This window comes from Diplotaxodon limnothrissa, linkage group LG5, assembly GCF_057381915.1.
Source record: "Diplotaxodon limnothrissa isolate DT_005_m linkage group LG5, D_limnothrissa_male_GT1.1, whole genome shotgun sequence".
In the NCBI taxonomy this organism is placed as follows: Eukaryota; Metazoa; Chordata; class Actinopteri; order Cichliformes; family Cichlidae; genus Diplotaxodon; species Diplotaxodon limnothrissa.
Window position 1 is genome coordinate 36,380,856 of NC_140600.1, and position 27,602 is coordinate 36,408,457.

General features: G+C 39.3%; 1 protein-coding gene across 3 annotated transcripts in view; it reads right to left on the reverse strand.

The window, feature by feature from the left end:
• Window positions 1–2,874: 2,874 nt before the first annotated feature.
• The window catches only part of tox2 (TOX high mobility group box family member 2), an 84,792-nt gene continuing 60,064 nt past the window's right edge, over window positions 2,875–27,602 (reverse strand). Inside the window, exons 5-10 of one of the 3 annotated variants that reach the window (XM_085354671.1) lie at window positions 14,639–14,905; window positions 13,094–13,324; window positions 7,599–7,679; window positions 4,090–4,500; window positions 3,859–4,007; window positions 2,875–3,183 (exon numbers count right to left, since the gene is read on the reverse strand). In XM_085354671.1, the coding sequence (XP_085210797.1) occupies window positions 3,141–3,183; window positions 3,859–4,007; window positions 4,090–4,500; window positions 7,599–7,679; window positions 13,094–13,324; window positions 14,639–14,905 (1,182 nt within the window). In that variant the 3' untranslated portion in view covers window positions 2,875–3,140. Of the gene's footprint in view, window positions 3,184–3,848; window positions 4,008–4,089; window positions 4,501–7,598; window positions 7,680–13,093; window positions 13,336–14,637; window positions 14,906–27,602 lie in introns of all 3 variants that reach the window. The other 2 variants (XM_085354670.1, XM_085354672.1) reach the window with 2 other exon arrangements.

Consider the following 27,602-nt stretch of genomic DNA (forward strand, 5'->3'; position numbering starts at 1 on the left):
TAGATGGATACCACACTGACCCCGTCTTTGTCATCCTGCCTGCTGTTACTCATATCATCCATTTAGTTGCAGCAGTGGTCTTTTCAAATCAATGGAAACCAACAAGACTGCTGCACTCACCTCTTCTCAATGGCATCCTCCACCATAAATTGTTGCCTTTCATTCTCTGTTGGCCTCATGACTTTGACTTTGGGATGAGGGATGGGATTAAAGGAGCTGATGGAAGTGTCAAATTGATATGGTCTTCTAGAAGTATTTACTACGGTATTACTTCAGACAGTGATTGCAAGCACAGACTGAATTCACAGTAGAGCAGAAACAGCCTATTGTTACCACACCACTTTTGTATGCACAAATATACCTACAGCTAGAGAGGCAACACCCAAACATAAAAAAGAAGAAACACGCTTCCATAAGAAGATATTCATACGAGCACAAGACTGCATGCACACAAAAGGCACAGAGGCAAGTCTGTGTGTCTTCACCCAAAACCTCTTTTATCTGACACTACATTAAGAATGTATGACTGTGATTTTCATATAATGTGTGTCATATCACAAAGTGGCAGGTTTTCCAATTGTCCAATAATGATCTATTTGCCAATTCAATACTACTGAAGAAGAGACGGCAGGCAGACATAACATGAATAAAACATTGAATGAAGGGATCATGACAGTTCCATTTCAATCTTTCTTCCCCTCTCTCATAAAGTCTCTAAGAAGACTTGTGTGCAATTGGGGTAAAATCAGCACTTGGACGGTTGCCTGAGTTTGTATGCACATTGCATTCCTCTGTTCTCTTTATCTCACACTAGACGCCTACGATGCACTACTTTCACAAGCAAACGTCTTCTCGCATCTGCTCTCTTGTTTGTTAAAATAGTTTACTGGCAATATCAATGCTGGCTGGTGCACACTGTATCCATGGTTAATTAGTTGATGCCATTGGAGCCCTGAGTTGAATGTAAATTTAGGATACAAATATGTGACCTTCCTTGGTGCAAATGCAGTGTACAGTACAGAAAGTTGGGGGTGTTTGTGATTTTTTAAAAATAACTATTACCACGTCTTCACAAAAGGTGTGATCATCTAATTAGAGAAGGAAAAAAACAAAAAGAGAGACATTAAGTCCGCAGGGAAAAGAGCAGGCGTGATCACTTTTAAACTTTTTAGTCTTTATTATGCAGGTTTGAAATAAAAGAAGCATTGTGACACAAACCGATGCTGCTGGCAAGAAAAGAAAAGAGCAGCACCCAAAATGTAAAAAATAAAGAAATAATCATTGTTGTGGTCATCATCATTAAGTTTATCAAACCAAAGAAAAGAAACAATAAAATAAGAATAAAAATATACCTCCATCATAAGAAGCAAAGGTGATCTACTTTATTTTATAAATAAGAACCTGTCAAATGGCTGATGGGCAACTAGCAGAAAACAATATGCTGATAACCATTTAAAATATTTATCATTACTGGCTTTACAAATAAAATAACTACAATTGGCAGGGTTTTTTTGTACACAACTTAAAAAGTTATAGTTTTGCAGCAACTAAAACTGAAATGATGCTACACTTAAAGAGATAAAAATGAGATGTCTTGTCAGCAAAATGCATTTCTGTTAATCACACAAAAGTTTAAAAAAAGATGAGATCAACACAACCAAACACCAACTGGAAAGTTATAAAAGTCACCGTAATGTGGCTGTGATGGCTCCATTCACATATTTCATTACTTCACTTCTCATTGTAGAAGGACACAAAACTGACATTATGGTCAGACAACATAACAGAAGGGTGGGGCAGGCATTTTGAGGCAATTTTTTTTCACCTGCAACATTACATCTCATTTTATTTCACAGCGCTTCTTTCTCTTTTTCTATCTCTTTGCTCTCTGTCTCTCACCTGGCTCTTTCCATTTAATGATCTGCAGGACACATATTGTGTATTCAGTTTTAGATTGAACTTTATTGGAAAAAAACACACCAGTGAGCACAGATTTAATGCAAGAATGAGAGTGTGAAATACTCCTCTGAAATCCAGCTGCACAAGGCTGTTAAAATTCACGAGAAAGACTCGACGCCCGAACGCTGAGACACTCCTGCACACATGTGTCCGTGCATGTACGCACATACATACTCAGCCGCACACGTCATGAATGTGGTACATTCTAACGTCCAGGCATGCATGCGCCCACAAACCCACCCCCACACACACACACACACACGCACACGCGCACACACAATGACTTACAGGTAATATTAAAGAAGAAACAAATCTATCTGGACTTCCAATTCCCAATTTGATCCCATAAAAGTGATATTTACAATCACACTGTGACAGCTCATAGACCTCAACAGGTCTTTAATATTAAAAAAGATTCTTTTTGTTTTGTTTCTCTTCCCCACCCAGACTTTTGTATTAATTTGCAGGCCCTTAAGCAAAGCTACGATAACATCAAGGCCTGCTAGAACCTACTAAATGTTAATATTTCTCTATAGAACAGGGCCCATCGCTTACTGGCAAAAAAAGAGGAACGGCTTTGCAAGCCAGAAATAAATAAAACAGCATCAATAACAACAAAGAAAGGAAAAAAACAAATGGAAAATAAAGCGATTAAAGGAAAGGAGTATTTTTCTTTCTTCTCGTTCTAATTAAAGCTGGATGGGGTCCCTGAGGGGACTTTATGGTGACACACGAGAGAAGTGCTCTGCAGCCCGGCCTGTATCAGAGAGGGGGCAGAGACACACAACTCAGAAGGTGGGAGAGGGTCGGGTGGGTAGGGCGTGGGGGGAGGCTTTATAAGTGCTTGGCAAATTTCAACAGCAAGAGGACTGCTAATACATTAAGTGGTACAGACAGTAGTCATCAAACTCTGTTCACAAGTTCTAGAAACTGAGAAAAATAAAAATTACACTGACAAAAAAAGGTGGTGACGTGTGTGATTGTGTGTGTGAAGCGGCATGTGTGTGTTTGCATGTGCGTGTGTGTGTTTGTATGTCAAGTGTACACTGCATGTAAGTGTGCACGTCAGAAGAAGAAGAAGAAGAAGAATGGGAGGGTTGGGGGAGGAGTGGGGGAGTGGAATAGGGGATGAGAGTAGACTCCTCTGTGTCGTTTTTGTCGACAGAGTATCATCTTCAGTTTCAGGTGAGGTAGAGTGGCTTGTCCCTGCCTATCATGTTGCCACTGGAAAAAAACAAATAAACAGAAAAACGGAAAATCAAAAACAAAGGCACAGTTTAGATTATGAGTCACACTCTACAACTCTACAAAATAGAAAGGAAGAGGGAAATCAGAGGTGCATTTTTCCTTGATTGCATGATCGTTCTCTGGTGGTGATCATTTAATTTTTCTTAGTTTGTTTCTCAAAACAAACCCTCTTAATGAAATAAAAATTGCACTGTAATTGAGCATGAACAGCACTATTGACTTACGATATCTTCCAGTGCTGCAGGGCTGCGCAGTTTGCCAAATCATTTAGTATAATAAGAGTGAAAACTTGTGTATGGAACTTGTTTTTTTTTCTCTTCTTTTTACTGCTGTCTGACAAACACATGACAAGCTCTATTATCTCACCATTACCTCTACAGCTGTCACCCCCGTCTCAATGGAACAGAGCTGACAATTTTCAACACTTACTTTGCAAAAGCAGTGGAAGAGACATCTGCTGCCATAGCTATAACTATACTATAACTTATTTCTGCAGGAATTCTGGTCTAAGGGCAAATGCAACCTAAATTATGAGGTAAATATGGTGTCAAATTCCATTCTTTAATTGAGGCTTTTTACCATTAAATGTAATTAGTTTGTCTGTGTTCCACATTTATTTAACACAATATGATGTGAAGAATTCCCACTGACCTGCAGTGGTTGCCACACTCCCGATTGCAGTATTCATTGTCCCAATCATGGGTCTGAGCCACTCCAGGGCCTGGACCAGGGCCAGGAGCTCCTGGAGACTGGGAACCCCCAATGCTCTTCTGGTACTCTGACTGGAGGTGGGAAAAACCCTATAGGGAGTACATTAAAATTAGGCACACATCTTAAATTATAATCTCCTAGCAGCAGACGTGTCTTAGTTTGTCACTATACCTGCTGCCCTGGAGGTGGGGAGTGAAGAGAGGCCTGAAGCCCCATCTGGTGAGAGATGATTGACTGGGACTGGACCTGCTGCATGCGGATAGGCTGGTTGAGGAGTGAGCTCTGGTGCAGGGAGAGCTGCTGGTGGGGGTGAAGTGGTGGGCTGATCTGGAAGGAGGAAGGGGGAGAGGCACTAATGCTGGGCAGCATCTGCGATTGGCTGAGTGTCTGCGACAGAGTGTGGCGAGGGGCGTGTCCTGCATAGCTCTGCAGGTCAGTAAGTGGGAAGGCCCCAGGCCCCAGGTATGGCGATGTCGGCTGGGGAGGAGGTGGCACACTGTACAGCGGCGGGTTGCCTGGCATCATATGTGGAGAAGCCTGACTTGTCTGGGCACTTTTTGTCTCCACGGGGTCATTATATGTCTTAAAGAGAGAGAAAATCAAGAACAATAGTTACACTCCATGTAACAATGTGTTAACTCTTATGGCTTATTGCAGTACAACATAGAATCCAGTATATATTCCTGGGGAAGACACTGAGCCTCGAGTTTACCAGTAATAAGCAAAATGCACAAGCTGTATATTGCAAATAACACCCCTACTATTTCCATAGGAATAAAGACAGTAAGTGCTACACTTGATTAATCATCATCAGCAAGTCTATAAAAGATGTATAAAAGCACTGTACAGTGAGAAAGATTATTCACACTATTCAAGACAGCTGCCAGTCATCCCAGAAGTGGACATCCCATCAAATATACCCCAAGGTCAAACCATGCAATGCAAGAGATACTTCTCAGAGTCTACAGGCTTCAGCGTGCTAAATGTTCAAGTTTATGGCAGTTTAATTAGAACAAGACTAAACAAGTATGGCTGGTATGGAAGGGTTTCCAGGAGAAAGTACTTTCTCTCTAATAAGAACATGGCTGCAATGCTTAGGTTTGCAAAGTTGCACCTGAACAAACCACAACTTCTGGAACAATGTCCTTGGGACAGACAAGACCAAAGCAGAGATGTTTGGTTTTCAAAACCCAAAAACAGCCGATCAGAAACACACCTCACACCAACTGTCAAGCACAGTGGTGTAGGGGTGATGATTTTGGTTTGTTTTGCAGCCACAGGACCTGGGCACCTTGCAGTCAGTGAGCTAGCTATTCTAGAGTCAGATGTGAGGCCATCTGCCTGACAGCTAAAGCTTGGCCAAAACTGTCATGCAACAGGACAATGATCCCAAGCAAAGCAGCAACCTCAACCTCAACCTGATTGAAATGTTTGTAAGCACCGTAAGAGAACTGTGCATAAACAAAACCCCACAAAACATCAATAAAATGACGGTTGTAAAAAATAATGGGCTGAATTCTTTCCTTAACAATGTGACAGACTGATTAATACTTACAGAAAATGATAACATTCAAGTTATTTCTGCTAAAGGTGGTTTTAGAAGCTACTGAATCATGGGGCATACTTAGTTATTCACACTTTTCCAATTTAGCTTAGTGTTTGTTTCATAAACAATGCCATGGTGTCATATGTCATGTATTGCTGCTCATCTGAGGTTGTATAAATATTTTTAGAGCCTCCTAAGTCACAAACTGTTTTAGTATATCTAATGCGTAAAGAGTCTACCGTCCTCTTCACATGGCTGTACCGTTTAAAAAACACAGAGTACTCAAATTTTAAAGCATTCATTATTATGTTAAGCTATCTTTGCTTATTCAACCTATAGTTCCCACCCATTCTTCATTCTTTCTGTTTTTAATGTATTAAATCACCCAGCCCCGCCCACCTCCACTGCACTCACATGCAGTACACACACATCTGCTCTGCAGACTGTTCTGTCTCCCTTTTTTTTCGTGGAGGAAAGTGTATGTCTATCTATGAAATGCATCCAGTATTTCTCATTAACTGTCGGACTGGTTGGAGTTATATGTGGTGGTTTGCTACTTTTTTATGGCTTCCATCCATCCAACTGAATCCCTGAAATAATCAATGGAACGGGAATGAATGGATGGATAAAGAAGAGAGACAGCCACATTCGCAGGGTCAAGTGGAAAATGAAATGCTAAAAAAAATGAAGTGAGGGGAGAGGAAAAGAGTGAGATAATAGATTTGATCTGTGTCAACTTGAGACTTGCAGACATTTAAAGTTGTGTATTGCAGCAGAAGGATTTACAATAAACAATATTTAAGTTGAAAGATGGTTTGCAAATACTGAAACGAATACAATATTTAATATAAAGTGCACCTTTTTAAAATGTAAACTTTTTAAATTTTCAGTGTGGAGTTTTTTGGATTGAAACAAACATGAGAGAAATGACATGGCATATAGTGGGTAGCTATGAAACTTTAGTTTGTCTTTTCTCCTCACAAACAAACTAACATGAGTCACAAAACAAAAAGGCAACAGGTGCACGCTTAAGAAGTGAATCTTTCAAATGAAGCTCCAATTACCTCCAATTCCACCCACCCCGATTCACTCTGAAAAGACCCCTTCATTGGTAATTTAAAGAAAGAGAGTCGTGGTGAATCATGAGATTCAGCTCTGCATTCAGATTGGCTGATCCTGAATGAGTGAAGGAGGGTCTGCAGGCTTATTTTAGTCAGTCAGATTTTTGACTGGCAATCTACCAGCATATAGTATCAATCAAGCCCCTGTATAGGAGCAATGACATGAATGTCTAATTGCAGCAAAGACAAGAGATGAGAATAGTCTTTTTAGCTGAAAGTATGCCACAGTGAAGAGGCTGATGAATTAACTATTCATGCCTTAATCAAGGTGCTTGTTTTCGGCCCATGAGCATGAGAGGAAGTGAGGCGCTGTGCTTAGTGGAGACAGGAGGAGGGAGGGAAAAGAGGAGGGGCTCGGTATATGCTAATGCAATTTAGAGTTGTATTTAAAAAAAACACAATGCAGAAAGGGAGAAATGAAATGCTGAACACCTAAAGACTGATATCCCTGTACCATCACGACTGTAGTACAGACAAACCAATGAGGAGTAGTCTAGCAGCTTTTTTAAGAAAATAATTAGGAATTGTTTTGTTTTTTACACAAGCATTGATAGAAATATGTTAATGTGCTGAGCTAAACTGTAGTAACCTGCATCAAAGAGAGAGCGGTAGTTGTGCGCAAACCTCAGGCAACACATTAGTGGCGCATCAGGGAGGACAGAAACACCAAGAGGATAGCAAATGACAGGTAATGTCCACTTCTACTTTTGCACATGCACAGCGATGAGCGTACACACGCACGCAAACACACACGCATGTACTATTACTTTCCATTTCTCCCCAGCTTCCAAATCGGGTGTGTTTGAGGCCTAATTTTCACTGTTCTCCTGTGAGCACACACACAGGCTCCTTCTCTCTCTTACACATACACACACATATATATGCACAAACATAGCTCAGTGCAGCTTGTGGACCCTTTCCATGGAACAAAAGTGAAAGGAATTCTGTCTAATTTATCATCCCTTATATCGCCGCTGACCCATGTATATCAAAGACGTGACCCCTGCTGTTACCTTGGAAACCAGACTGGCTCTGTAGGCGGCCAGGGCTTTCAGGTACTCCTTCTTAGCAGCCTCTGTTTTCCTCTTGTAGCTCTGCAGGAACAAACACAACAACAACAACGATTGATTACAAGGTGATGTGAAAGGCTAAAATGACCCTGTGGTCCACACTGACTGATGTGAATGAGATTTTGGGAGTCATGGTGTGATTGCGTGACCCGGCGGTGTACTCCTTGATGAAAAGCATATCAAATGCATTCACTTCCCAGTTATCAGGTCAGGGAGATTTGACCATCTGCATGATGTTTGCGTATCTGAAAGTAGTTCTTTTTCTTCAGAATATCCAGAATGAAATGTGCATAAAGCTTGTGCACAATAGCGTGAAAATAGTTAGAAATTCTGCTGAGTTAAATGAGGAGCGAGATGCTGTTTGTCATTTTGTGTACTGCTTTTCTGTCTCTTCCTCTATTAAGGCTGTTGCTCATCTCTTAATCAGAGCTGATGTCCCAGCAAATCATTCAGACGAGGGGGAAAAAAAATAAATAAAAGAATTCAAAACAGCATTAGCAAAGGAGCAATCTCAAGCCTTCTGAATGAACCTCAAATGATGCGTTAAGACAGGGAATTCGAATTAATGTCATCACATGTCACTCACAGGCTCTTTATGGCTGCCAGTGCCTTTGTGATGCAGGAAAAGCAAGTTGCAAAAAGTCCATCCTTAAATCGATAAGGAAGACTCAGATCTCAGCTCATCTCGGGAACGTTTTCATATAAAGGAGAATGTACGTTTGTGCGTGAGTAAATGCATCGGGTAATTACTGATCCTCAGCGAGGAGACTGTCTGTGGCTCTGTGGACGGGGTCATTTCCTTCAAAGAGGTGGGGTACGATAACCATTAAGCATTCATGCCTTGCCAAATGCGCATAGGCTGGCAGCCGCTAACACGTACAGTCGATAAACAAACAGACATACACAAAGAACAGCAAACAAACCGGGATGACGGCGGATACAATCTCATGCTCAAACAGCTGATGTTTATCCACTCATTCATCCTTATTTACAATATCATAATTGTTTTCCTTCTGTGATAGACACTTTGGAACAAGAATGGATGAATTAAGCACTCATCCAGACTTTAAAAATAAAAACAAGCAAAAAAAATCAATCAAATTAATAATGATGCCCATGAGGAAATTCATTGAAAAAAATAAAAATAAAAAAATAAAAATGGGCTTACCCATCACCTCTTATAGACTGACAGACCCACGGTTGCTTCTTTAATAACCCAAACTACTCCCAGCAGCTTTAATTTCAAATTAATTTAACACAGCTAATGATTTGCGCAACGACGGATACTTTTAAATAAATTACCATGCCTAAGGATGTCTAATTATTCCAAAGTGGGCGGATTCATTAGCAATTGAAGCCGTCAAAGGCTGCAGGTCAGTATGAATAAAAAATAACAAAGCTGCAAGGAGAGAGCATATGCCTCTATCGTAATCCTGACACAGAGGTGTCCCGGCTGAATTAGCCCCTAATTGTACCTTAATGAAATGTTCTTGTTTGATAACCAGTTAATTACAGGAGACAATAACTCTGCACCCTGCTGACACTGAAGAGAGTGATTACTCTACGACTGAAAGACCCGACGATTGGTAAGAGGAGAAGTAGGAGGAGAGGAAGCAAACGGGAAGCAAAATGGAGGAGAAATAGGCAGAGGCACATTAAAACCAAAGAAAAAAAAGCACAACAGTGTTTGAATACTAGACAAAGATGCAGAAAATGGACTAAAATAGTTGAATATTGCATGACAGATTTTTAAACTTAACACAGAGAAGGAGTTTATTATCTAAACATGCCATCTTTTCAAACTCACAGTGTTCTTTTCTTTCCTCCCTTTCTCCCTGGTACAAATCTACAGACTCAATTAAATAATACTAAGGTTTCTCCTCCCTCCTCCCCAAATCCATTATCACTGTTCCCCCCCATTGCAGTAAAAACTGAAAATTGATCTTAATCTTAAATAACAAAAACAAGAAAAGTGTTCTTTTGTGTTTCTAGGGCAGCTTTAACATGTAGTCACCTTGAGGGATAGCACAGCCCAAATAATGCATTGATCTTGCACTATAAAGCAAAGGCCTTTGGGAATTAAAAAGCGCTGTATAGTGTGCAAACTATGAAAACAGCTTAATAAAAAAAGAAAATATGAACATAAACATGAATTTAAAAACAAAAAACAAGACTTTGTTCTGCCAAACCTAAGGGCGGCACTGGAGAATCCACAACAACACAAGCAAAGTGGGAAAAATGCACACTGAAGCGTAACAAAAAGAATCACAGAAGGAACATAAATCACAACAATGAAACTTTTGATCGTTTCTTCAATAAACTACAGCAATAAAAAACGCTGCCTTCAGTGCACTTATGTGAATTTTGCTGCACTGTGTGTTTGACGAGCGCTATAGGTAATTGGAAACAGGGGCTGTGATCTAGTTAAAACAAAGCTGTGTGTAGGGGAAGGGTTGTGTTTACATTCTGGAGGTCCTGCATGGCTCCAGAGGGTCTGACTGTGACATGAGAGAGCACACCTCGTGGGTCCGGAAGAGACAGCCAGGACATGACAGCCAACAATTAAGTAAGTACATGTCTTGGATTTTTTAGGCCTTTTGACACTTTGTACAAGCAAACATTTGACTCTCTTTAATAAAATCTCTACAGATACTGTAAATGCAGGATTCAGATCTACGGTTTGACCAGGTCATACCAAAACCTTTCATTTCTACTTTTTAAGTCATTACTTATAGTTTGCCTTTAACTTTTGGATAGAAGGCGTCCCATTATCTTCAAACAGTCCTGGATATGATGCACAATTCTATTTTTTTCATTAGCAAATACTGCAGGCTGCCCAGTCCCTGAGGCAGCAAGCTAGCTCTCAGACTAAGCTAGAGGTGTAGCAGTTGTAATAATTTTCTTCTCCTGTAACACTGTGTTTGGCTTCCACCGAGCATATCAACTGGTCATTTCTCTAGAACACATTTTTGTCTTTACCTTTTTGCTCACTCATTAACTCTAGTTTTGCTTTAATGTTTGTTTTAGGACAGCAGGACTCAAAATGCGCATTCTTCTGGTCTCCTTGGATGCAAAAATGCATTTTGACCGTAGATTCTGTAATGAAATTTGAGGGTTCTTGGACGTGTTTGGCATCAAACAGTTTTTGGAGAAAGTGGCAGTTGTTTGTAATCTACCCTAGTTGAAGACAACCGTCCCTGCAGTGAAATGACTTATTTCAAATAATTTGGAGACCAATTTAAATCAGTTTGAAGGAGCTCTTTAGCTCTTGGTATTATGGCATCCTGTAAAAACAGAAAACCCAAAAACAGGACATTGGCATAAAATCTAGTTTATTCCTCAGAAGGTACAATACATGTAGGGGTTCACTTACTTTTGTATGTGACCAGTGTGTTTTTTATTTATTCAAATAACGAAAATGACTACCAAGCTCAAATTTATGTCACATTTATTCATTTTTTTTCAAAGGGGATCAAATGTTACCGAAAATGTTTAGGATACGAGCGCATTGTGAATGCATTTTACTATTATATTACCAACCAGCAGATGTGAATGCAGTACGCTATAATGTCCTTTCATGAATTTATTTCATTATGAAAGACCAGGACAGAAATTTTAATGACTTTAATGAGGATTAATGTGCACTAGCTGAATTGGTTGTACTCTGTAAATACACGGTTATCAAGTTTATCCATTTGCTGGCCTGGAATAAATGACAGTGCTAGTCAGTGAGAATAATTAGAGCACTCACTGTGTTATTGCCCAGACAGGCTACTATATTTTATTCCATAATGACATCATTACCTCAAGTTAATTATGTGTCTTGCGAGGTGACATGTTTGATTAAACACATGAATGCACAAACAAATCAAAAAATTAACTGTGAAATGGCATGCTAAATGGCTGGATTTTAATGATGGAATTGCCATATTATTAGTTTTGTCTGTGCTCCCAGGTAGAGCTGTGAAGGACAAATGCATAAAGCATGAGATGAAGACAGACATACAGAGACAGAAAGAAAGAGAGTTGCATCTGCAGTGCAAAATCTAAGGTGAATAAGAAACCGGGACACGAGGGGTTAAGCAGCACAAACAATAACATTTCAGGAGAAGATGTCCTTGAGGCAAAACCAAGGACAAGGCAATTGCTAATCTTGTATTCCCAGCATGATCAAATCACCAGGCAACAGATATAAATAAAAGGACAGGAAATGAGGAATTCACATTCAAGGGTGTCAGCAGCGAAATGAAGATTCATGGTGAAGAGCCCTGGTGAAGGCGGCAAAAATTAACTGCAAATAAAAGGGACAGACGGCCTCCAAAGTCCAGCGTATGAAGTAGGTTTGGTGGGAGAAAAACACACATGCTAGATAGGGTCTGGTAGATGGTGGCTGGGGCTGGGGGGAATGGGCTGCACTTTGTCATGGAGACAGGTGCTTTTATTTGACACCCAATAGGCTGCGCCCTGACTGGATATTCTAAAAATATGAGTCTGCGCATGATCATCAGACTGTCTCGTTTTTCATTCATTTCACACCATCATTTGTTACCACAAACACACAGACAAAAAAAAAAACCTTTGACTTTGCCTGTTGGACTGGAATGTGGAAAATGAAATAGAGAAAATGTGCTGGACAGGAAACCTCTAAACTGCAGTACGTGTTAATGCAGTTTCATATGCACAGGTTGGGTTATAATAAAATCCAATTGACCATTCAGTTCAGGTAAATATAGCTGCACTGCTGGTGGTTAAAATCTTTACAAGTCCGAGTGCAAGAAAATTCACTTTATAAAATAAAAGCATAAAATTTTTTATTTGCTTCACTCTCATGCAAGCTGCAATCACTCAGAGTGGCAGGTAGTTCTTTAATTTTAGAATCAGAATTACAAGTTTTTACTGATGCATTATTCAACTTTCAAAAAAACGGGTTGCTCATTATAATGGCGAAGCCAAGGAAAATTATCACCAGCTAAATAAAACTCAGTATGTCCATCAACAATTGTTGGAACCCAAAAGCAGATCTAGAAGGTGAGTGAATACTGAACTTGTAATTGTTAGGTAGGCAGACGCAAGCTGCTCAATGTGTAAATAGGCATCTGTTTTTCTTTGTTATGCTTTTTCTTTTTTCACAATTTTACCACGCTGGCATCATCCTAAAAGGTGATAGTAATGCATCCCAGCTTATTTCTTTTTCTCTCTTTTGTCTTTAAACGCTTTTCATTTGCAAGCTACATTTTTATGCTCCTTCTCCTACTTAAATGATATTAACCTCTTGCCATCGGGTAGTCACAACTGCCGCAAGGTCAAAACTGTTTCAGTTTTTATGGAGTGAATTTATAACTTTTGCGAGGTATTTTTTTTTAGATGTTTGATAAACAACAAAAAAAGCTCTTTCCAGAACTCATAGTGTATATACATGAATATTAAACGAAGCCTACCTGTTTTTGCTCCTCTCCCAGACCATCCCACATGGAGGCTACTATTTTGGATACGTCTCCAAAAGTGGCATTGGGATTCTGTCCTTTAATGGCTGCCTGAGTGTCTCTGAAGAACAAGGCGTAGGCCGACACAGGCTTTGTAGGCTCGTTTGGATCCTTCTTCTTCTTCTTTTTTTGGGGTTTGGGCTTGGGCTTCATCATCTCCGAAGACGGTCGCTTCTCACCCGTGATCTGGAAGACCATCAGTGGCACAAAACAAAAAAACAAAACAGCTTATTGACACTGAAAGTGAGTCTACTAATTCGACTCGGAATGAATAATTGCATTGCTGATGAATGCTTATAGCGCTGTGCCCAGGTGAAACATGTAAGCTTCATTAAATCCTTAATTTCTTTTCTGTGTTCAATACCCAGTGTTTGGATATTGCAGCAATGATTCACCGACAGTAACAATTTACACACACAGACTCTGGTTGACAGCAGTTTTTCTCCCTGCCTTACTTTGTCAAAAATAACATCTGTTATTTGAATGTATCAAACCTTTTCAAATCTTTATTTTGCAGTTGTTCAGCAAGTCATAAATTCTGAATTTTCATGCTAGGGGTGAAAGGAATTTTAAATCGCCTGCTGTATCTGCTCTGGCTTTGATGTGGTCTCAGAATGAATTGGAGAGAGCAAATGGAATTACTTACTGATAGGAGAGATGGTAATCATTTTTATTCACACAGCACAGCAGAGATGCATAGGCTGGGAAATATATATTTTTTAAACTAAAGGATCCCCTTCTTGTTATACTGTATCACTGTGAGCTGGCAGCTAAATACACAGATGAATCTGAAACACTGTGGAAGTGGCAGATTCAATTATACACTCATTCACATTCCCCTGACAGAAACGAAGCAAATCCACAGAGACATTGGTTGGTGGGCAATTTATAAAAGCAGTTTTACAGATTTACATAAACCAAATGAATGTAAACAACTATCCTTCTCTTCTTATTTAAATGAATGAGTGATTTAAATGAAGGAGTGGTTGCTTTGGAACCAGACTGTAACTGAGAACATGGTAAGGCAGTGACAAAGTTGGGGAGGACTGGCAACAGATCATGTTGTTGTTGAAAAAAAGCGCCAATTAAAACATGTCTCACATCTTCATTCATTATAGAAATTTAAAAAGGGTTTAATATCAGCTCCTGTGTGTCTAACAATAAGCAGCAAACCTAGATTAGAATGACAGCTATTCACTAAAGTAACATGGAAAACAGAATTTCCTTTTGCTATTAGGGCATAGATTTTGAACTTTTTGAAGAGATTAAAAGTAAATATCTCAAAAAGTTTCTTTTTTCAAAGCATGAAAGGAAAAAAATAGACATAGCTCCAACTCCAGCAATGTTCAAGTTTTCGAGGCAGCCAAATAACCCAAGCTCAAGCATGCCTATTCCTGCGTTCCTCTTAAACAACACTGCGGATTACATGTTAACAACCTGGTACAAGCACTGCCAAGCCTTTATCGCCACTACTACATGCCAGAGAAGCCACACCAGTACCTTCAAATGAGGATCAGTCTCCTCTTCCTGATTGGAGCTTGAAGGTGAGGGTGTGGCCGATTTACTTCCGGGAGGTGAGGGGGAACCATGAGGCACTGCACTCCGGCTGACCTGTGGGTTTAGCTGGGATAGTGCACTCATGGGGTTGGGCAGTATCGGAGGTGAGTTGTTTATCAGGGTGTGGTTACGGGCGGGGTCATAATGAGCGCCATCAGGATGCTGGTGATGGTGTTGTTGTTGGTGGTGGTGCAAAGCCATCTCCTGCATCTGGGGTGAGAGAAGAACACCAGCTTTACTATCTTCTCTATTTAAAACTCCTGACTGCCAATTAGCCAAATATGCAAATGTTTCGAAGTGGAGATGACATGTTCTAATTAGAGAAATTGTGTATACTGTATGTGTTGGATAAAATATAAATATAATACAATGAACTATGCGCAAAATGTTGGGATTGCTAGAGGGAGTTGTCTTTTGGAAGAAAAAAGAGGTCTCACAGATAATCTCAGGCTGAGAGGTTTTCTTTCTTCACTGTCTCACAAAATTGCAGCTTTTTAGCCAGATTACTTGATCTGAAAATGACTTCAACACTGAGGTTTGTGGAGGGTCTGAACTGAAAATTAGATGCATAATAAGTGAAATATCTAAACTAAAACTAATCAAAACAACTAAATGCAAGATTAAATCAAGGGGCATGCTTGTTCTCTAAATACTAACGACTTCTACTGTTAACTACTCCGATACGAAAAACTAAAATGTACTGTCTTTGACATCCCTGACTGATCTGAAGCCTGGAAATTTTTGGGTTATTGTTTCCTGACATTTTTGACAGTTAGCAGAACCAGAAAATACTTTGAATACATGATTGCTGGGAGGGAGCCTGATGTTTGGTGAGAAAGCAGAAATTAAGCAAAATGTATACTTTAAGAAAGACTGAGAGCTCAAAGCAGCAATAATCCATCCATCCACTGATCCATCCATCCAGCCATAATTAAAATTTTTAAATCGATAAATTGATCACAGTTATAAAGCTACAAAGAATGCCAGCAAACCCTGTAGTTCGCCTGTGAGACTTACAGAGTGTTGAGCATCTTTTGAGCTCCATATTTTTAATGGGGTTTAATGTTGTTTACAGCCACAGCAAACAAAATCAGCAACACTGCTCTAAAATCAGCTGCACACTACCTGTGTCAGACACACACAGGTAGAGACTCCAAATAAATGTGTGTGTTAGTGATTATATGTCTGTAGTATGTTCTGCTACTCAGCTGGCCACACACAGAGTGCATGTTATAATTTAATAAGGAGAAAATCAACTTTACAAGTTAGCACCTTTTTTTAACTGCATCCAAGCTTTTTGCATGTAAAAGCCACTCAGTGAACTGTATCCCAAAGCAATTTTGCACTGTTTAACCATTCATCCATATAACACACAGGCTTATCAGTGAAATCAGATTTCAATAGGTCCCTCTATTACAGCTGAAAGTACAATTTATGGTTCCTATTGACTGCTACAGGCACCGAGTGCAGGCCCCTTGGACACAGTAGCCTGTGTAGTATTGAGGTTAAGATTTCCTCATTTACTGCTTCTGAAATTTTTTTTCTTAGTATTTGAAAAGCCAGATGTCTCAGCACCTGGTCAAGCAATCACCGAGTCAGTGGTATGAATGAACTGAGATGTTATGGTCATTGTGTTGTAAAAAGGAAAAGAAAATGTATTGCCAACACTTCTATAAGCACAAGCAGAAAAAACAGTTGTAAACTGCTGGGAATGTCCCAGGAAAATATACTTTAGTGGTTACAGAATCAGGCTCATAAAGTTCTGTTCTTAGCCATCTAATAAGATCATCAACAGCAACGACATCAAAAGCTTTATTTCAAGATTCATCAGAACAGAACATGAACACAGACCAAAGGATGCTTTTAATGCTGGCATAAATGGGAATGTTTGGGAATTTACAGATCAGAAAGTGATGAACTAGCATTTGTTAGCTCTTTTAAACATTTATGAGTTAAATAATACATTACACATTAGTGCAGTGCTAAAAAGATCAAATTTAAAGGGCTCGAGCATATGAGGTCTTGATAAACACGAGTAGAGGTTCAGAGATGAAGGCTCAGCACTCTAATCATAATTGGTCCCAGTAGATTGGTAGAATAAAAATACACAACAAAGTAATGTTGTGAGCAGCTCTGGCCTGCTTTGAAAACTCGTAATATTCACACGACATTAGATTCTGTGTTTGCCTCAGCAGCTGCTCACAAAAGCCAGCAGTGAACAAAGACATTCGTTTTGCATTTCAAATAACCAAGCTCAAACCTCCCCCATCCATGACAATCTCCAACTTCCAATCATAATTCAAAACACCATCACTACACTTCTTAAAACATGAGGAAATAGCTCCAGCAAAATAAGTAGTCAGACAAAAAAAGGAAGGAGGAAGGAAAATGGAGTAAAACGAAGGAAACAGAAATCCATTAATTTTCCATTTTCCATGGACTTGCTCTTTAAGGGTCCTCACAAACCAAGAAGCACTGAAAAACCAATTAATCAAACATGAATGGCCTATCATAGCTATAGCAGATGCATTTCCATAGCAACAGCCTCCAGGCAAAATTGTCACCCTTTAATCTGAGTCACACCATGTTTAATGTAAACAAGAAGGAGACATGCAGAGCAGCGGAGTTCACAGGGGGAAGACGCCACAGCGTCGTGAATATTTGGCCAGCCCCACAACAGTAGAGACAATAGATAAATAAATAAACAGGATTTACAGACACGCATGCATTGCTTACTAGGGATAGTAAAGTTAGTTGCAATGTTTCTTCCGTTACTATAGATAAGAACAAACCAACAAACAAAAAAAATAAAAAAAATGCAAAAAACACCAAAACACTGACTCTACTTGCTATTTGTTTATTTAATGGGTATTTATTTATGTTTGCTCTCATATTTCATGAACCCCATTTTCATTAAAGCTGCATGTTCCGTTCGAGCTAATGAAGCAGCAAGTCATCAGGAAGCACAGAAACACCAAAACTATTCCACTCTTTGTGAAGATAATAACACAAGATGTTCTATATAAGGATGAAATTGTCCCATTCCAAAGTATGAAAGACTGACTTATCTTCTTATAGTTACTAAAACCAGATATAACAGATCCTGAACTCATTACTCAAGACACCCCCACTGTGATAATTTAATTGTAATTTCAACATCCTGTTTGAAATTGTCTCAGAGTGCGTTTAGTTTGGCTTTCACCTGTGTGAGACAGAAAGACCAAGAAGTTATCACATAGCGCCATCAAGCTAGAGCTAAATAAAGCTAGTGGCAGACGGCTGTATAAATATTATGAAAGAATCTGACAAAGGTTGCTGGTTGCCATAGGTACTGTATGCTAATTCTTATTGGTATCATCCAAGAGGCTAGAAAGAGGTGGGAGTGCACAGTGAGTAACAGGATTTAGTTGGTCAGTGCTCTTTGCAGTTAGCATGTAACACATACTGACTTTCCATGGAGTCTTGACATTAAGAGCACTGGCTTTATAATCTGTGACACAACATAAAAATCATGTTATCATTTTGAGTGAGTAAATCTGATAACTCATCTAAAATTTTGAATGTTTTTTTTAATACTTTTACAGTGTTGGATTCCTGCTCTCTGCTGGGTATTGCTGTATCTGTGCTTAACCTTCAGAAATGTAGCTGTTTTCTGTACAACACCAAGGAAATACGCCACGGTAAAGCTAAAAAGAGAAAACATGAGAAAAAGTACAGAAACTATAAGAGAAAAAAGCCACACGACCTAAGTAGTAAAATCAAAGTTAGCAAAGTTAGCGAGGGGACAGTTAGGTATTACTTTTTGGTGACGAGCAGCCAGGCAGACCTAAACTGTGATGTAAAGCCAGGAAACTCTGTGTGAACGTGTTCCTCTGCCATCGTTACGCCTGTCGTGTTTGTATTCACATCTTGTACATCATAGTCAAATGGGAGTCAAATAACAAAGGCTTTCCAATTATGTGTAGCACATTGTGTGCGAGATGGAATATCACAAAGCCATTGTTCCCCTGCTCCTGCTGACCTTACCTTTGAAATGGTTTCACGGCTGCTCCAATTGCCTGCACCATTTGATTTAGCTAAGGGGATTTGACCACCAGCACAGAGATGAGAGAAGGGGAGAAGAGAGTCCTATACACAGCTACAAGGAGAAAGAGGAGAGATGCGCACCAGAGGCGAGTAAAACAGCTAACCTTGCTCTGTCCTTTTGATGATTATACCAGAGTGGCATCTGTTTCATCATTTAAATAAGCTTGTTGATTGCTATGCAGGCTTTATTACTGTAGCTTCATAATAAACCCATCTGTGGATGCTATAGGATCAATAAATTGTCATGTTTTAACTTGTTAGCGCCATCTAAAATAAATCTGTCAGTTTTTAATTAAGTACTTTGTGTAGAGCTGGAGTCAATTCACTTTTAGTTGACTAGCTTCAAATTGTAAATGAAAACCAAAAGTTAATTAAACGATGGGGCATTTTGTTTTCTCAATGCTACACGATATCTGTCCAATTTAGGTTTCAAATTCTTTCTCACTCCCGCCCCGCCCTGTTTCGATATTCACTGATCGATGCCCGTGTGAGTCCCGAGACTTGTCTTTCCTCACTCCCTGCTTGACTGGAGCCATCTTGTTTAGAGTGATGGCTCACTCACACAGGTTCACGGCTGCTATTGTAAAATCAGCCAGCGTTTAATTGAAACAAATGACTATAATAATAGAACATTATCCCTGCAGGCACCCAGCCATGACAGCTTTAATTAGAGGCGCGTTCAAGAATGATCCTTCAAAAGCACAGCCGCCGCGCAACAAGGTGGTAAACACGCCTTTAGGTGGGGGAGCCAACCCTGGGTCTCTCAGCCCTCAAAGCTACTTCTCATTCACCCCGAGGGCAAAGCGCTAACAACTCTGTTCCTCAAAGAGCCGTCGAGCCTCCCGCCCCTCCCGCCCCTCCCACCTCCTCCTCACTCCATCCCTCTGTCTCTCTCCCTTCATCCATGTCTTTGGTTTATCAAGCTTATATATACCCAAGAGGGTCATTTACACAAGCTGAGAAGAAGAGAGTGGATTCATGAATCATACTCTACTTAACTATAAAGGCAGAGGCAAAATGCTGTATCTGCCGTCTTGTGACACCAGACAGATGCTAAGTACAGAGGCATGATGGGCAATAGATGCCAGGATGTTTTAGAAGGGGAATCAGTGTTGTTGTAAGAAATTGTTTTGAAAGTTGTCAAGACTACATTTTATTATCTATATTACGCCATAAGGCAACGTGGCTTTGATTTAATGTAATGTGTGATGCCCTGTTTAAGGTACAGTACCAGCCAACTGTATTTACTAACACACTATTAAAACCTCATTTTATTTATTAGCTTGGCAACGGCACCGTGTTGCCAAAACAAGACACTTTAAGGTCACTTTCAATCGTTCCAATTACATGCTAGTCAAAAGGAAAAATATCAAACACTTGCTCTTGCACCTCCCATGCTGAACTGTGATCCTGTAATTAATCTGGCAGAAAAACAGCAATACCTCACAAACCAGCAGTATAAGGGAATAATTACGAGTTTTAGCACGTACTTTATGAGAGAGAAAAAGCAGTTTACTCAAAGAATGCCTAAAGTAGCCGCAGTGTTGAAATGGAATTTGCCACTATAAATCCCAAAGCCAAAAACAGTCTATACCAACACATAAAATGCAGGAAGGACTTTTAAACGCACAAAAATGAGAATTAAAGTAATAAAAAAGTAAACAAGGATATTAATAATAATGATGTAATTAAAGTTCACCTTGAAGCATTTTCACTGGTGGCTGACTGTTGCTTTGAAAAGTACAGTAGCACCGTGAACATCTCTCAGGGTGAATCAGTAGCAGCAAAAAGGCAGTGGTTGATTTGCAGATAGTAATGTCATGATGTCCCCCTCGGCACCAGCCTCCATGTTCCTCATTACTGCTAATGTTAGAACCTCCTTTGCTTCTTTCTCTCCTCTTTTTCTCTCTGCGTCTCTGCCTCTTTCCTCCCCTCCAGTTCTCTTTCTAGTTCCTTATGTTTTTTTTTCTTTAAATATTCTGTCTCTCTTGTTCTTTCTCACAGTCCCTTTTTCTCCTTTCCTAGCTCTCTCTCAGCCCGGGCGTGTCTCTGAGCTCACCTCACAAAGCACGGCGTCAGAGAATCAGAGCCTTGCCTGACATGACATGCAGGAGATGGTTGTGAGGAGCGGTAGGGACACACACTCTTGACAGCAGAAGGCAAGGCTCCTCTGCTCCCACTAATGAGACTCCTGACTGCTGTGTCAAATGCACTTTGTGTGCATGTGTGTGGGTGCGCCCATACTTGCACAACAAAAAAATTCAGCATGCAGAAATAATGAACACAGAAACAACAAAAACCATGCAATTCTTAAAGAAAAATATTGTGCTGTGTGCATCATGCAAGTCTAGGTCAGGCCAAGGTTATAGATGTGTGCAAAATCCTCTTGCCCAGAGACTTTCACACATGTCTGATCTTCACCTCATCCTCAAGTTTTAAACATTATGGCAACAGATTACAAAACTTCTTTTTTTATAGTGATTGCACAATAGGAGGAAGGTGTCTCTTGCTTAAGAACAGCTCAGAATACATGTCTGGTATTAGAAAGGAAGGCAAACACAAGAGCAACTAGCTTGCTACAGCACTGTAATCACTGGGAATGAAGCCACACTTATAGACATTAACAGAAAGAGTGGCAGTATTGCGTTGAACTAGTGGCCGGTGACACAGCAGAGGAGGCGTCCGAGCATGAGATGACATGGGATAGTTCTCCACTGCCGCCACAGCTGAATATTCCTGGTGGTGAAAGCAGAATGGGCTGATGGATTGTTGAGATAGGGCATAGTGCAATATGGGCATGATTTCATGGCATGATAAATCTCAGCAGGGGCGCGTGGCTAAGTGTAATATGAAATCCCTTATCTTTGGATCTGCTTCATAACACTAGATATGTGCTGCAGCTGAATCTGCGTTTGTTTCTTTAGCTTCTGTTCTTTGCTTGAACGCTGTGGTTTATCAAATCTATAAGAGGAGGACAATGACAACAACATGTGTGCGATAACACATATTTCACTCTGATGTTTTTGAAATATGATGTGATGAATTATCTAAATTGAAAATTGCCACTGCAACGATCTTCTTCTGTTACCTGTGATCAGGGTGATAAGTATTATTAGAACAGGTTTTACATGGCACTTAACAGAAGCTGGTCTGTGTTCGTGCAAAACAAGTTTAAATTACATATGCAATATAAATGAAATGCAATTTGTCCCACATAGCTGATCTTTTTAAAGTCCAGTGACTGTGTTATTTGACACCATCCCTTTAGAATTTTTCATTAAAAAGACAGAAATGAAGTCAAATCTTATCCTCCTCTTAGCTTAATCTGGCAGGTTAATTGACATCATCGGGGTAGAGAAAAAAGATGAGCTGCCATTCTGGGCTGCAACAAAAATCCCTTTAAAACGGTGAAATTGGAAAATAACCTATATTTCTTTTAGGATATTTCTTAATATACAACTACAGTTTCATATCACATTGCCAGAGAAATAAGGCACTTTCTCCCAAGAGATGAGAAAAGAATTGAATTTTTCCTTATCGGTCATCTATTTTTCCACAGAATGCTATTACTTGCTGCCTGCCGTTGCTAAGCAACAGGAAATATTAATAGGACCTTTTATTAGCTAGGCTTTACCCGTGGAGTACTAAAATGAGGAAGTGGAAAACATGAATGTGTTACATAAATCTTTGAACCTTTCAGGGTTTGCACAAGTCTCTGTTTGTCCAGTGATTTATGGCTGTGATGGTTCATTTATGGGAGAGGGCGGTGTGAAATGCCAAAATGGAACATTAGCCTAAGGGACAATTTGAAAATAAATAATCACAAAAAAGTGTGTGTGTGTGTGTGTGTGTGTGTGTGTGGGGGGGGGGGGGGAGCAGTTGAAAGAACAGCCCTCCCTTTTCCTGTAGACTTCAAGGGGCCATCAAACAAGCAAGTGATTTTTGTTCCACTCGTGGCATTGATCATTCAAAATCATCTGTGCCTGAATCAACATTGGAATAACTAATACAAGTCCCATTCTATCACTGAGCTTGTTGAACTGTGGTGAAAAGCGACAGACGTTCCATCATTTTCTGCAGACGCTCTAATCCCTTTAAAAAATGACTTAAAATGAAGGTCTTTCAAAGGAGAAATAGGTTTTCTTCATCTGAATAAAAAGTATAGAATCGAACAAAGCCCCAGAGAGCCGAAAGTCTTTAAAGGCACGTCGGAAAAAAAACACACGAGACAATTTTAAAGTCCATATGGAAAAAGTGTAAACACATTTAACTATAATCTTTCTCAGAAGGCTGGTTGATATAGTTTTTATTCTTTAAACTTAAAATGCGGACCATGATTTTCTCTATAAATGCATCGCCATATCTCTAATCCACTTTTTTTCTGTTTCATGTTTATACAAAAACCAGCAGGTGTACAGTATGCGATAATACGTTTGCTGAGACCCTCCATCAGAGAGAGAAAACATTAAAACACACCTCTGCTCTCTTATCATTAATTCATCCCAGCTTGTCTGTGACAAGTTCAGTTGACGTTGCAGCTCATATTTCTTTCACGCAGGCTTGGAGCGCGAGCACCTGCCAGGAGCACTTAATACCTCGTGAGAAAAAAGAAAGAAAGAAAAAGAGCAAGCTTCCAACCAACTTAACGTGACAATCAAGATGGGATTAATACTTGATAATTAACCTCAACAAATGAAGATAAAGAGCTTGTGAGGAAAATCTTACATTGAAATTTTGTAACAAAAGAAATTAGAGGATGGAATTTGAATATGAATGCAGCAGGCAGATCTTTAGAGCGCCACAGCCCTCATTACAAATAAACTGACCCTCATTCAAGCAGATTCACATCGTGTATTCTGAGAAAAGAAAAAAAAGGGGGGGAGATAATACCTGGATGTTTGATGAAACTAAGGCTGCTCGTGCATATAGATCTCTCAGCTAATACTTAGCTGTTATGCATAACATCTCCTGGCTGATTATACATTCATCATCTGTTACATATTCAAAACATCACACTTGAGCCAGTTTGATGATGGCTAATACTGCATGCACAATTGAGGAACATGAAAAAAAGGATAATTTATTCCAGTTGCTGGCAACTGGGGACCATTATAAATATATCATAATTGAATATGAAGCTGTCCTGTTTAAACATATTGCAGATGCAGTGGTCACAGCACAGGCAAAAGGTGGATATAAAATATATGTATAGTTTAGTGTAAAGAGAGATGTAACAGAAAACAATGAGGCCAGAAATCAGCAGCAACAGAGATGTGTATCATTCTGGGCTGTATTGATAGGATCAATGCAACCTGAGCAAGGCTATTAAATGTCTAATGTGTTTTGGAACTTGTAGATGCTATGGCAGTGGGGGCATTAACAGAGAGAGCACCAGAGACAGGGAGAGAGGGGAGAGAGAACGAGGGAAAGTGGTGAGGTGGGGGGCTGGGAGGGAATGGGGGGGCTGCCAAGTGCATCAAAACATTGAGAAAAGAGCTCTTTGAAAGATATCAGGTTTGACCAGGAGGAGCTTCAGACACAATAACCATCATCCAAAAGAGAAAGGAAAGAAAAAGAAAAAAAATTGAATTGAAAATGGCCTCCTTACAAAATCAGGAAAGTGCAATCAGTTTTGCTTTAGAGGGTTTTGAGAGGCAGCAAAGTGGAGAAAATGAATAAATACCCTTGTTACTTTTATCAAATTAATACAGAGATTAGAAGTGAGTGATCAATCAACTAAATGCTGTCTGCATAGGCAAACTCTAAGGTTATGAGCACACTAACATATTCTTTGTATTTGCAGTCTTTTAACCTCTGGAGATGGAAAAACTCTGAACTGACAAAGATTTAAGTTCCTCTAATGACCACTTAACTGCATTTAAAACCATGTTTACAGCCTGTTAAATTAAAAAAAAAAAGAAAGTTGCTTTATACCTTATTTCTTTGGATACTGACATAGATCAAAAGTCGGGGTGTGTCCGCCCTGATTGACAGCTAGCTTTGAACACTGCCCATACAGCCCATCCAAGAATCTGTGCTCATTTTAATGTTTTAATGTTTGCACACAGACCACCTAGCTCTGGTCTGCATGCTAGAGCTAGCTTAATAACTACCTTGCTAATGTTAGCTGATAGCTTAGTACTCACTGGTCTCATCCATTTATGGTCAGTTCTGGGCCCCAAAACGTAACACGCTTCCACCAAGCCAGCCAAAAATGCTAAAATGAATAAATGAATAAAAATAATGGGAATAACTGAGAAAGTTTTTTTTTAAAGTAATCACAAGTAATCTCTAGCAGGCAAATGCGTATTAACTGGCTGCTTGTCCAACAAATTAACCTCTAAATCAACTATTTTGTCATGTTTTGATATTTACTAAAGACTACAGTGCCCAGCTGTTTCATAAATGTACTTTCCAAATAAATTAAGCTTGACGTTTGTTACATATTTTCAAAGATTTACATCTTTAACAGGAGGAAAGAAAAATGAAATCCTAAAAGCACCAAGCGTTAGATACACACACCCTTAATTTGTGTATTTTAATGCAATTTATTGTCAATAAAGAAAATGCAATAAACCTTCAGTCTTGTTCTGTATTATTCATGCTTTGGCATATGTGCAATCAATCATTTTTTATAAATTTTTAAGATCCATGGCCACAGTTAAATCTGCCTGATTTAAACACTCTTTAGCCCCGCAGTTCACCCTTTCACAACAAACAAAACACACCCTCTCTATTCTCTTCAACAGCTATGATCATCTGTTGCTGCGATGCTGCTTGAGTCTAAATCCTTTTTGTTATATAATTGCCCTATTTATTTCATGTTTATATTGTTGCACCTGCATTGGAGTACTTTCAAATGTCCTCATACTTGAATCACACAGGCACAAATTTAAAAACCAGAGGCTCTCAGCCTTTTGTTGAGACAGAATAACCCCATTTCACTCAACTGAATTATCTTTAAAATATCTAATAATGAAATCCAGGCGGTACAAAAACTGGACGTATACGCTCATTTTGAATAAGAGTTACTTTTTTCTTCTAGCGTTCCTCCCCACAATGCCCTGCTCTCTCTTTCTCCCTCTCTCCATCTCTCTCTCTCTCACTCTATCCTCACCCCTCCTTTCTTCATTCAACTCTATTGCACTCTTTTCATTGCCCAGCTCACGTATTGAATCTGCCTGATGAAAACAGATCTCACTGCAGCACCACAATAGAATGGCTGATGCAGGAAAGATGAACCCTAATGGATTTTTTTTTCAATGTGCTCAAGATTGAATATAAGGCCTGACCTCCAGATGTAGTGGATCCATTTCAACAGCAGATATATTGTTTATAGTAAAGACACAAAAACGCACAGACACACTTGGACACACACACGTTGTTCAAAGCGAGCAGACACAGCTGCACTGTACATTGTGTTTTTTAGCTACCAAAAATAGATTAACATTCGAATGAACCTGTATTATTTATCTACCCATGTCAAGTGAGATATTCATAATGATAGCAACTCATGTTTGAACTGCAGAGTTTGCTTAATTACTCTGCTCAACAGACTGTGTCAAGGTGAGGCACCAATTTAATAGACACTCCGTTCTCAGCACAAATGAACCTCTGCTACGGTTTGGTAGTTTTGCCAGCCTGACTATTTGATTAAAAAAATTCAGAGTTCACTTTATATGCTGCTTTTTTGAAGTGAAGTTGAAGCAGAGCTCTAAAAAGATCCCCAAATGTATTCAAGAGCTCTTTTATAAAAAGTCAGAAGTAGCAAGATTTGGGAGTTTACTTGCAAAAGGCAAAAGATCACAGATCATTTTAACTGTGGTGTAATATCTCTTAACCTGTTTCCTGATTAGTGTGCTTATGTGTTAAAGCACACAAAATTTGAATTAAATTCATGTAACATAGAACATTTACAAAATGTGCTCAAAATAATTTTCATCTCTTTTCAGAACCAAAAGCATCATTTTATCTACCAGTGCTATCAGATTCCCTAGCGGTTACCAGGAGCTGCATTACATGTGCTTTAAACACAAGTTCATCATGTGTGAGTTGAACATTTAAAATCTCATGCATTTTTATCACCCAGCCTGCTGTATTCAATCTATTAAAACCACAGAGTGTGGCCCTCTGTAGCAGTAACAAATATCCTGACTGCAGAGGGAAAGACTGGCCAATCAACCAATGTCTCCGCAGTAAAGGTCATGACCAAAATGTGAAATGAATATGAAGATAAATGACATATGAATCCAATACCTTGTGGGAGTATTCCAGCATTAAAGTATATATAATGCAAAGAATGTTTAGATCTTTACTGGGAAATATTTTGATTGCTGCTTGTCTTCTGTTTATCACGAACGTTACACAATATGCCTGACCTTGATATTCATATGTATAACATATATCTTTATTGTGTAGAATAACTAAAAGATACTGAGACATGGCCAGAGACAAAACACACTGCTGATGTTTGTACTTGATGATACCGTGAAAGAACAAGAAGAAAACATCTCCTTTTCTAGAACAGCACAGCTGTATGCGTTACTATTTCTGCATTGTTTTATAATACAAGTCAGTATCAATAAAGCTATGAATGTTTAAAGTTACTGGCTTTCCAGTCATCGTCTGTTACACAACAAAATCGTACGTTAACACTATTAACCATTTCTGTTCTTTCTTTGGGACCTACAATCAAAACATCAGCCATCTTTTCCATATATATGGGACTTTTTTATCTTTATTAATATATACATTAATTTGAACTTCAAAGTTTCAAATTCAAGCTATATTACACATTTAGGGCACTGTGCATGGTATACTG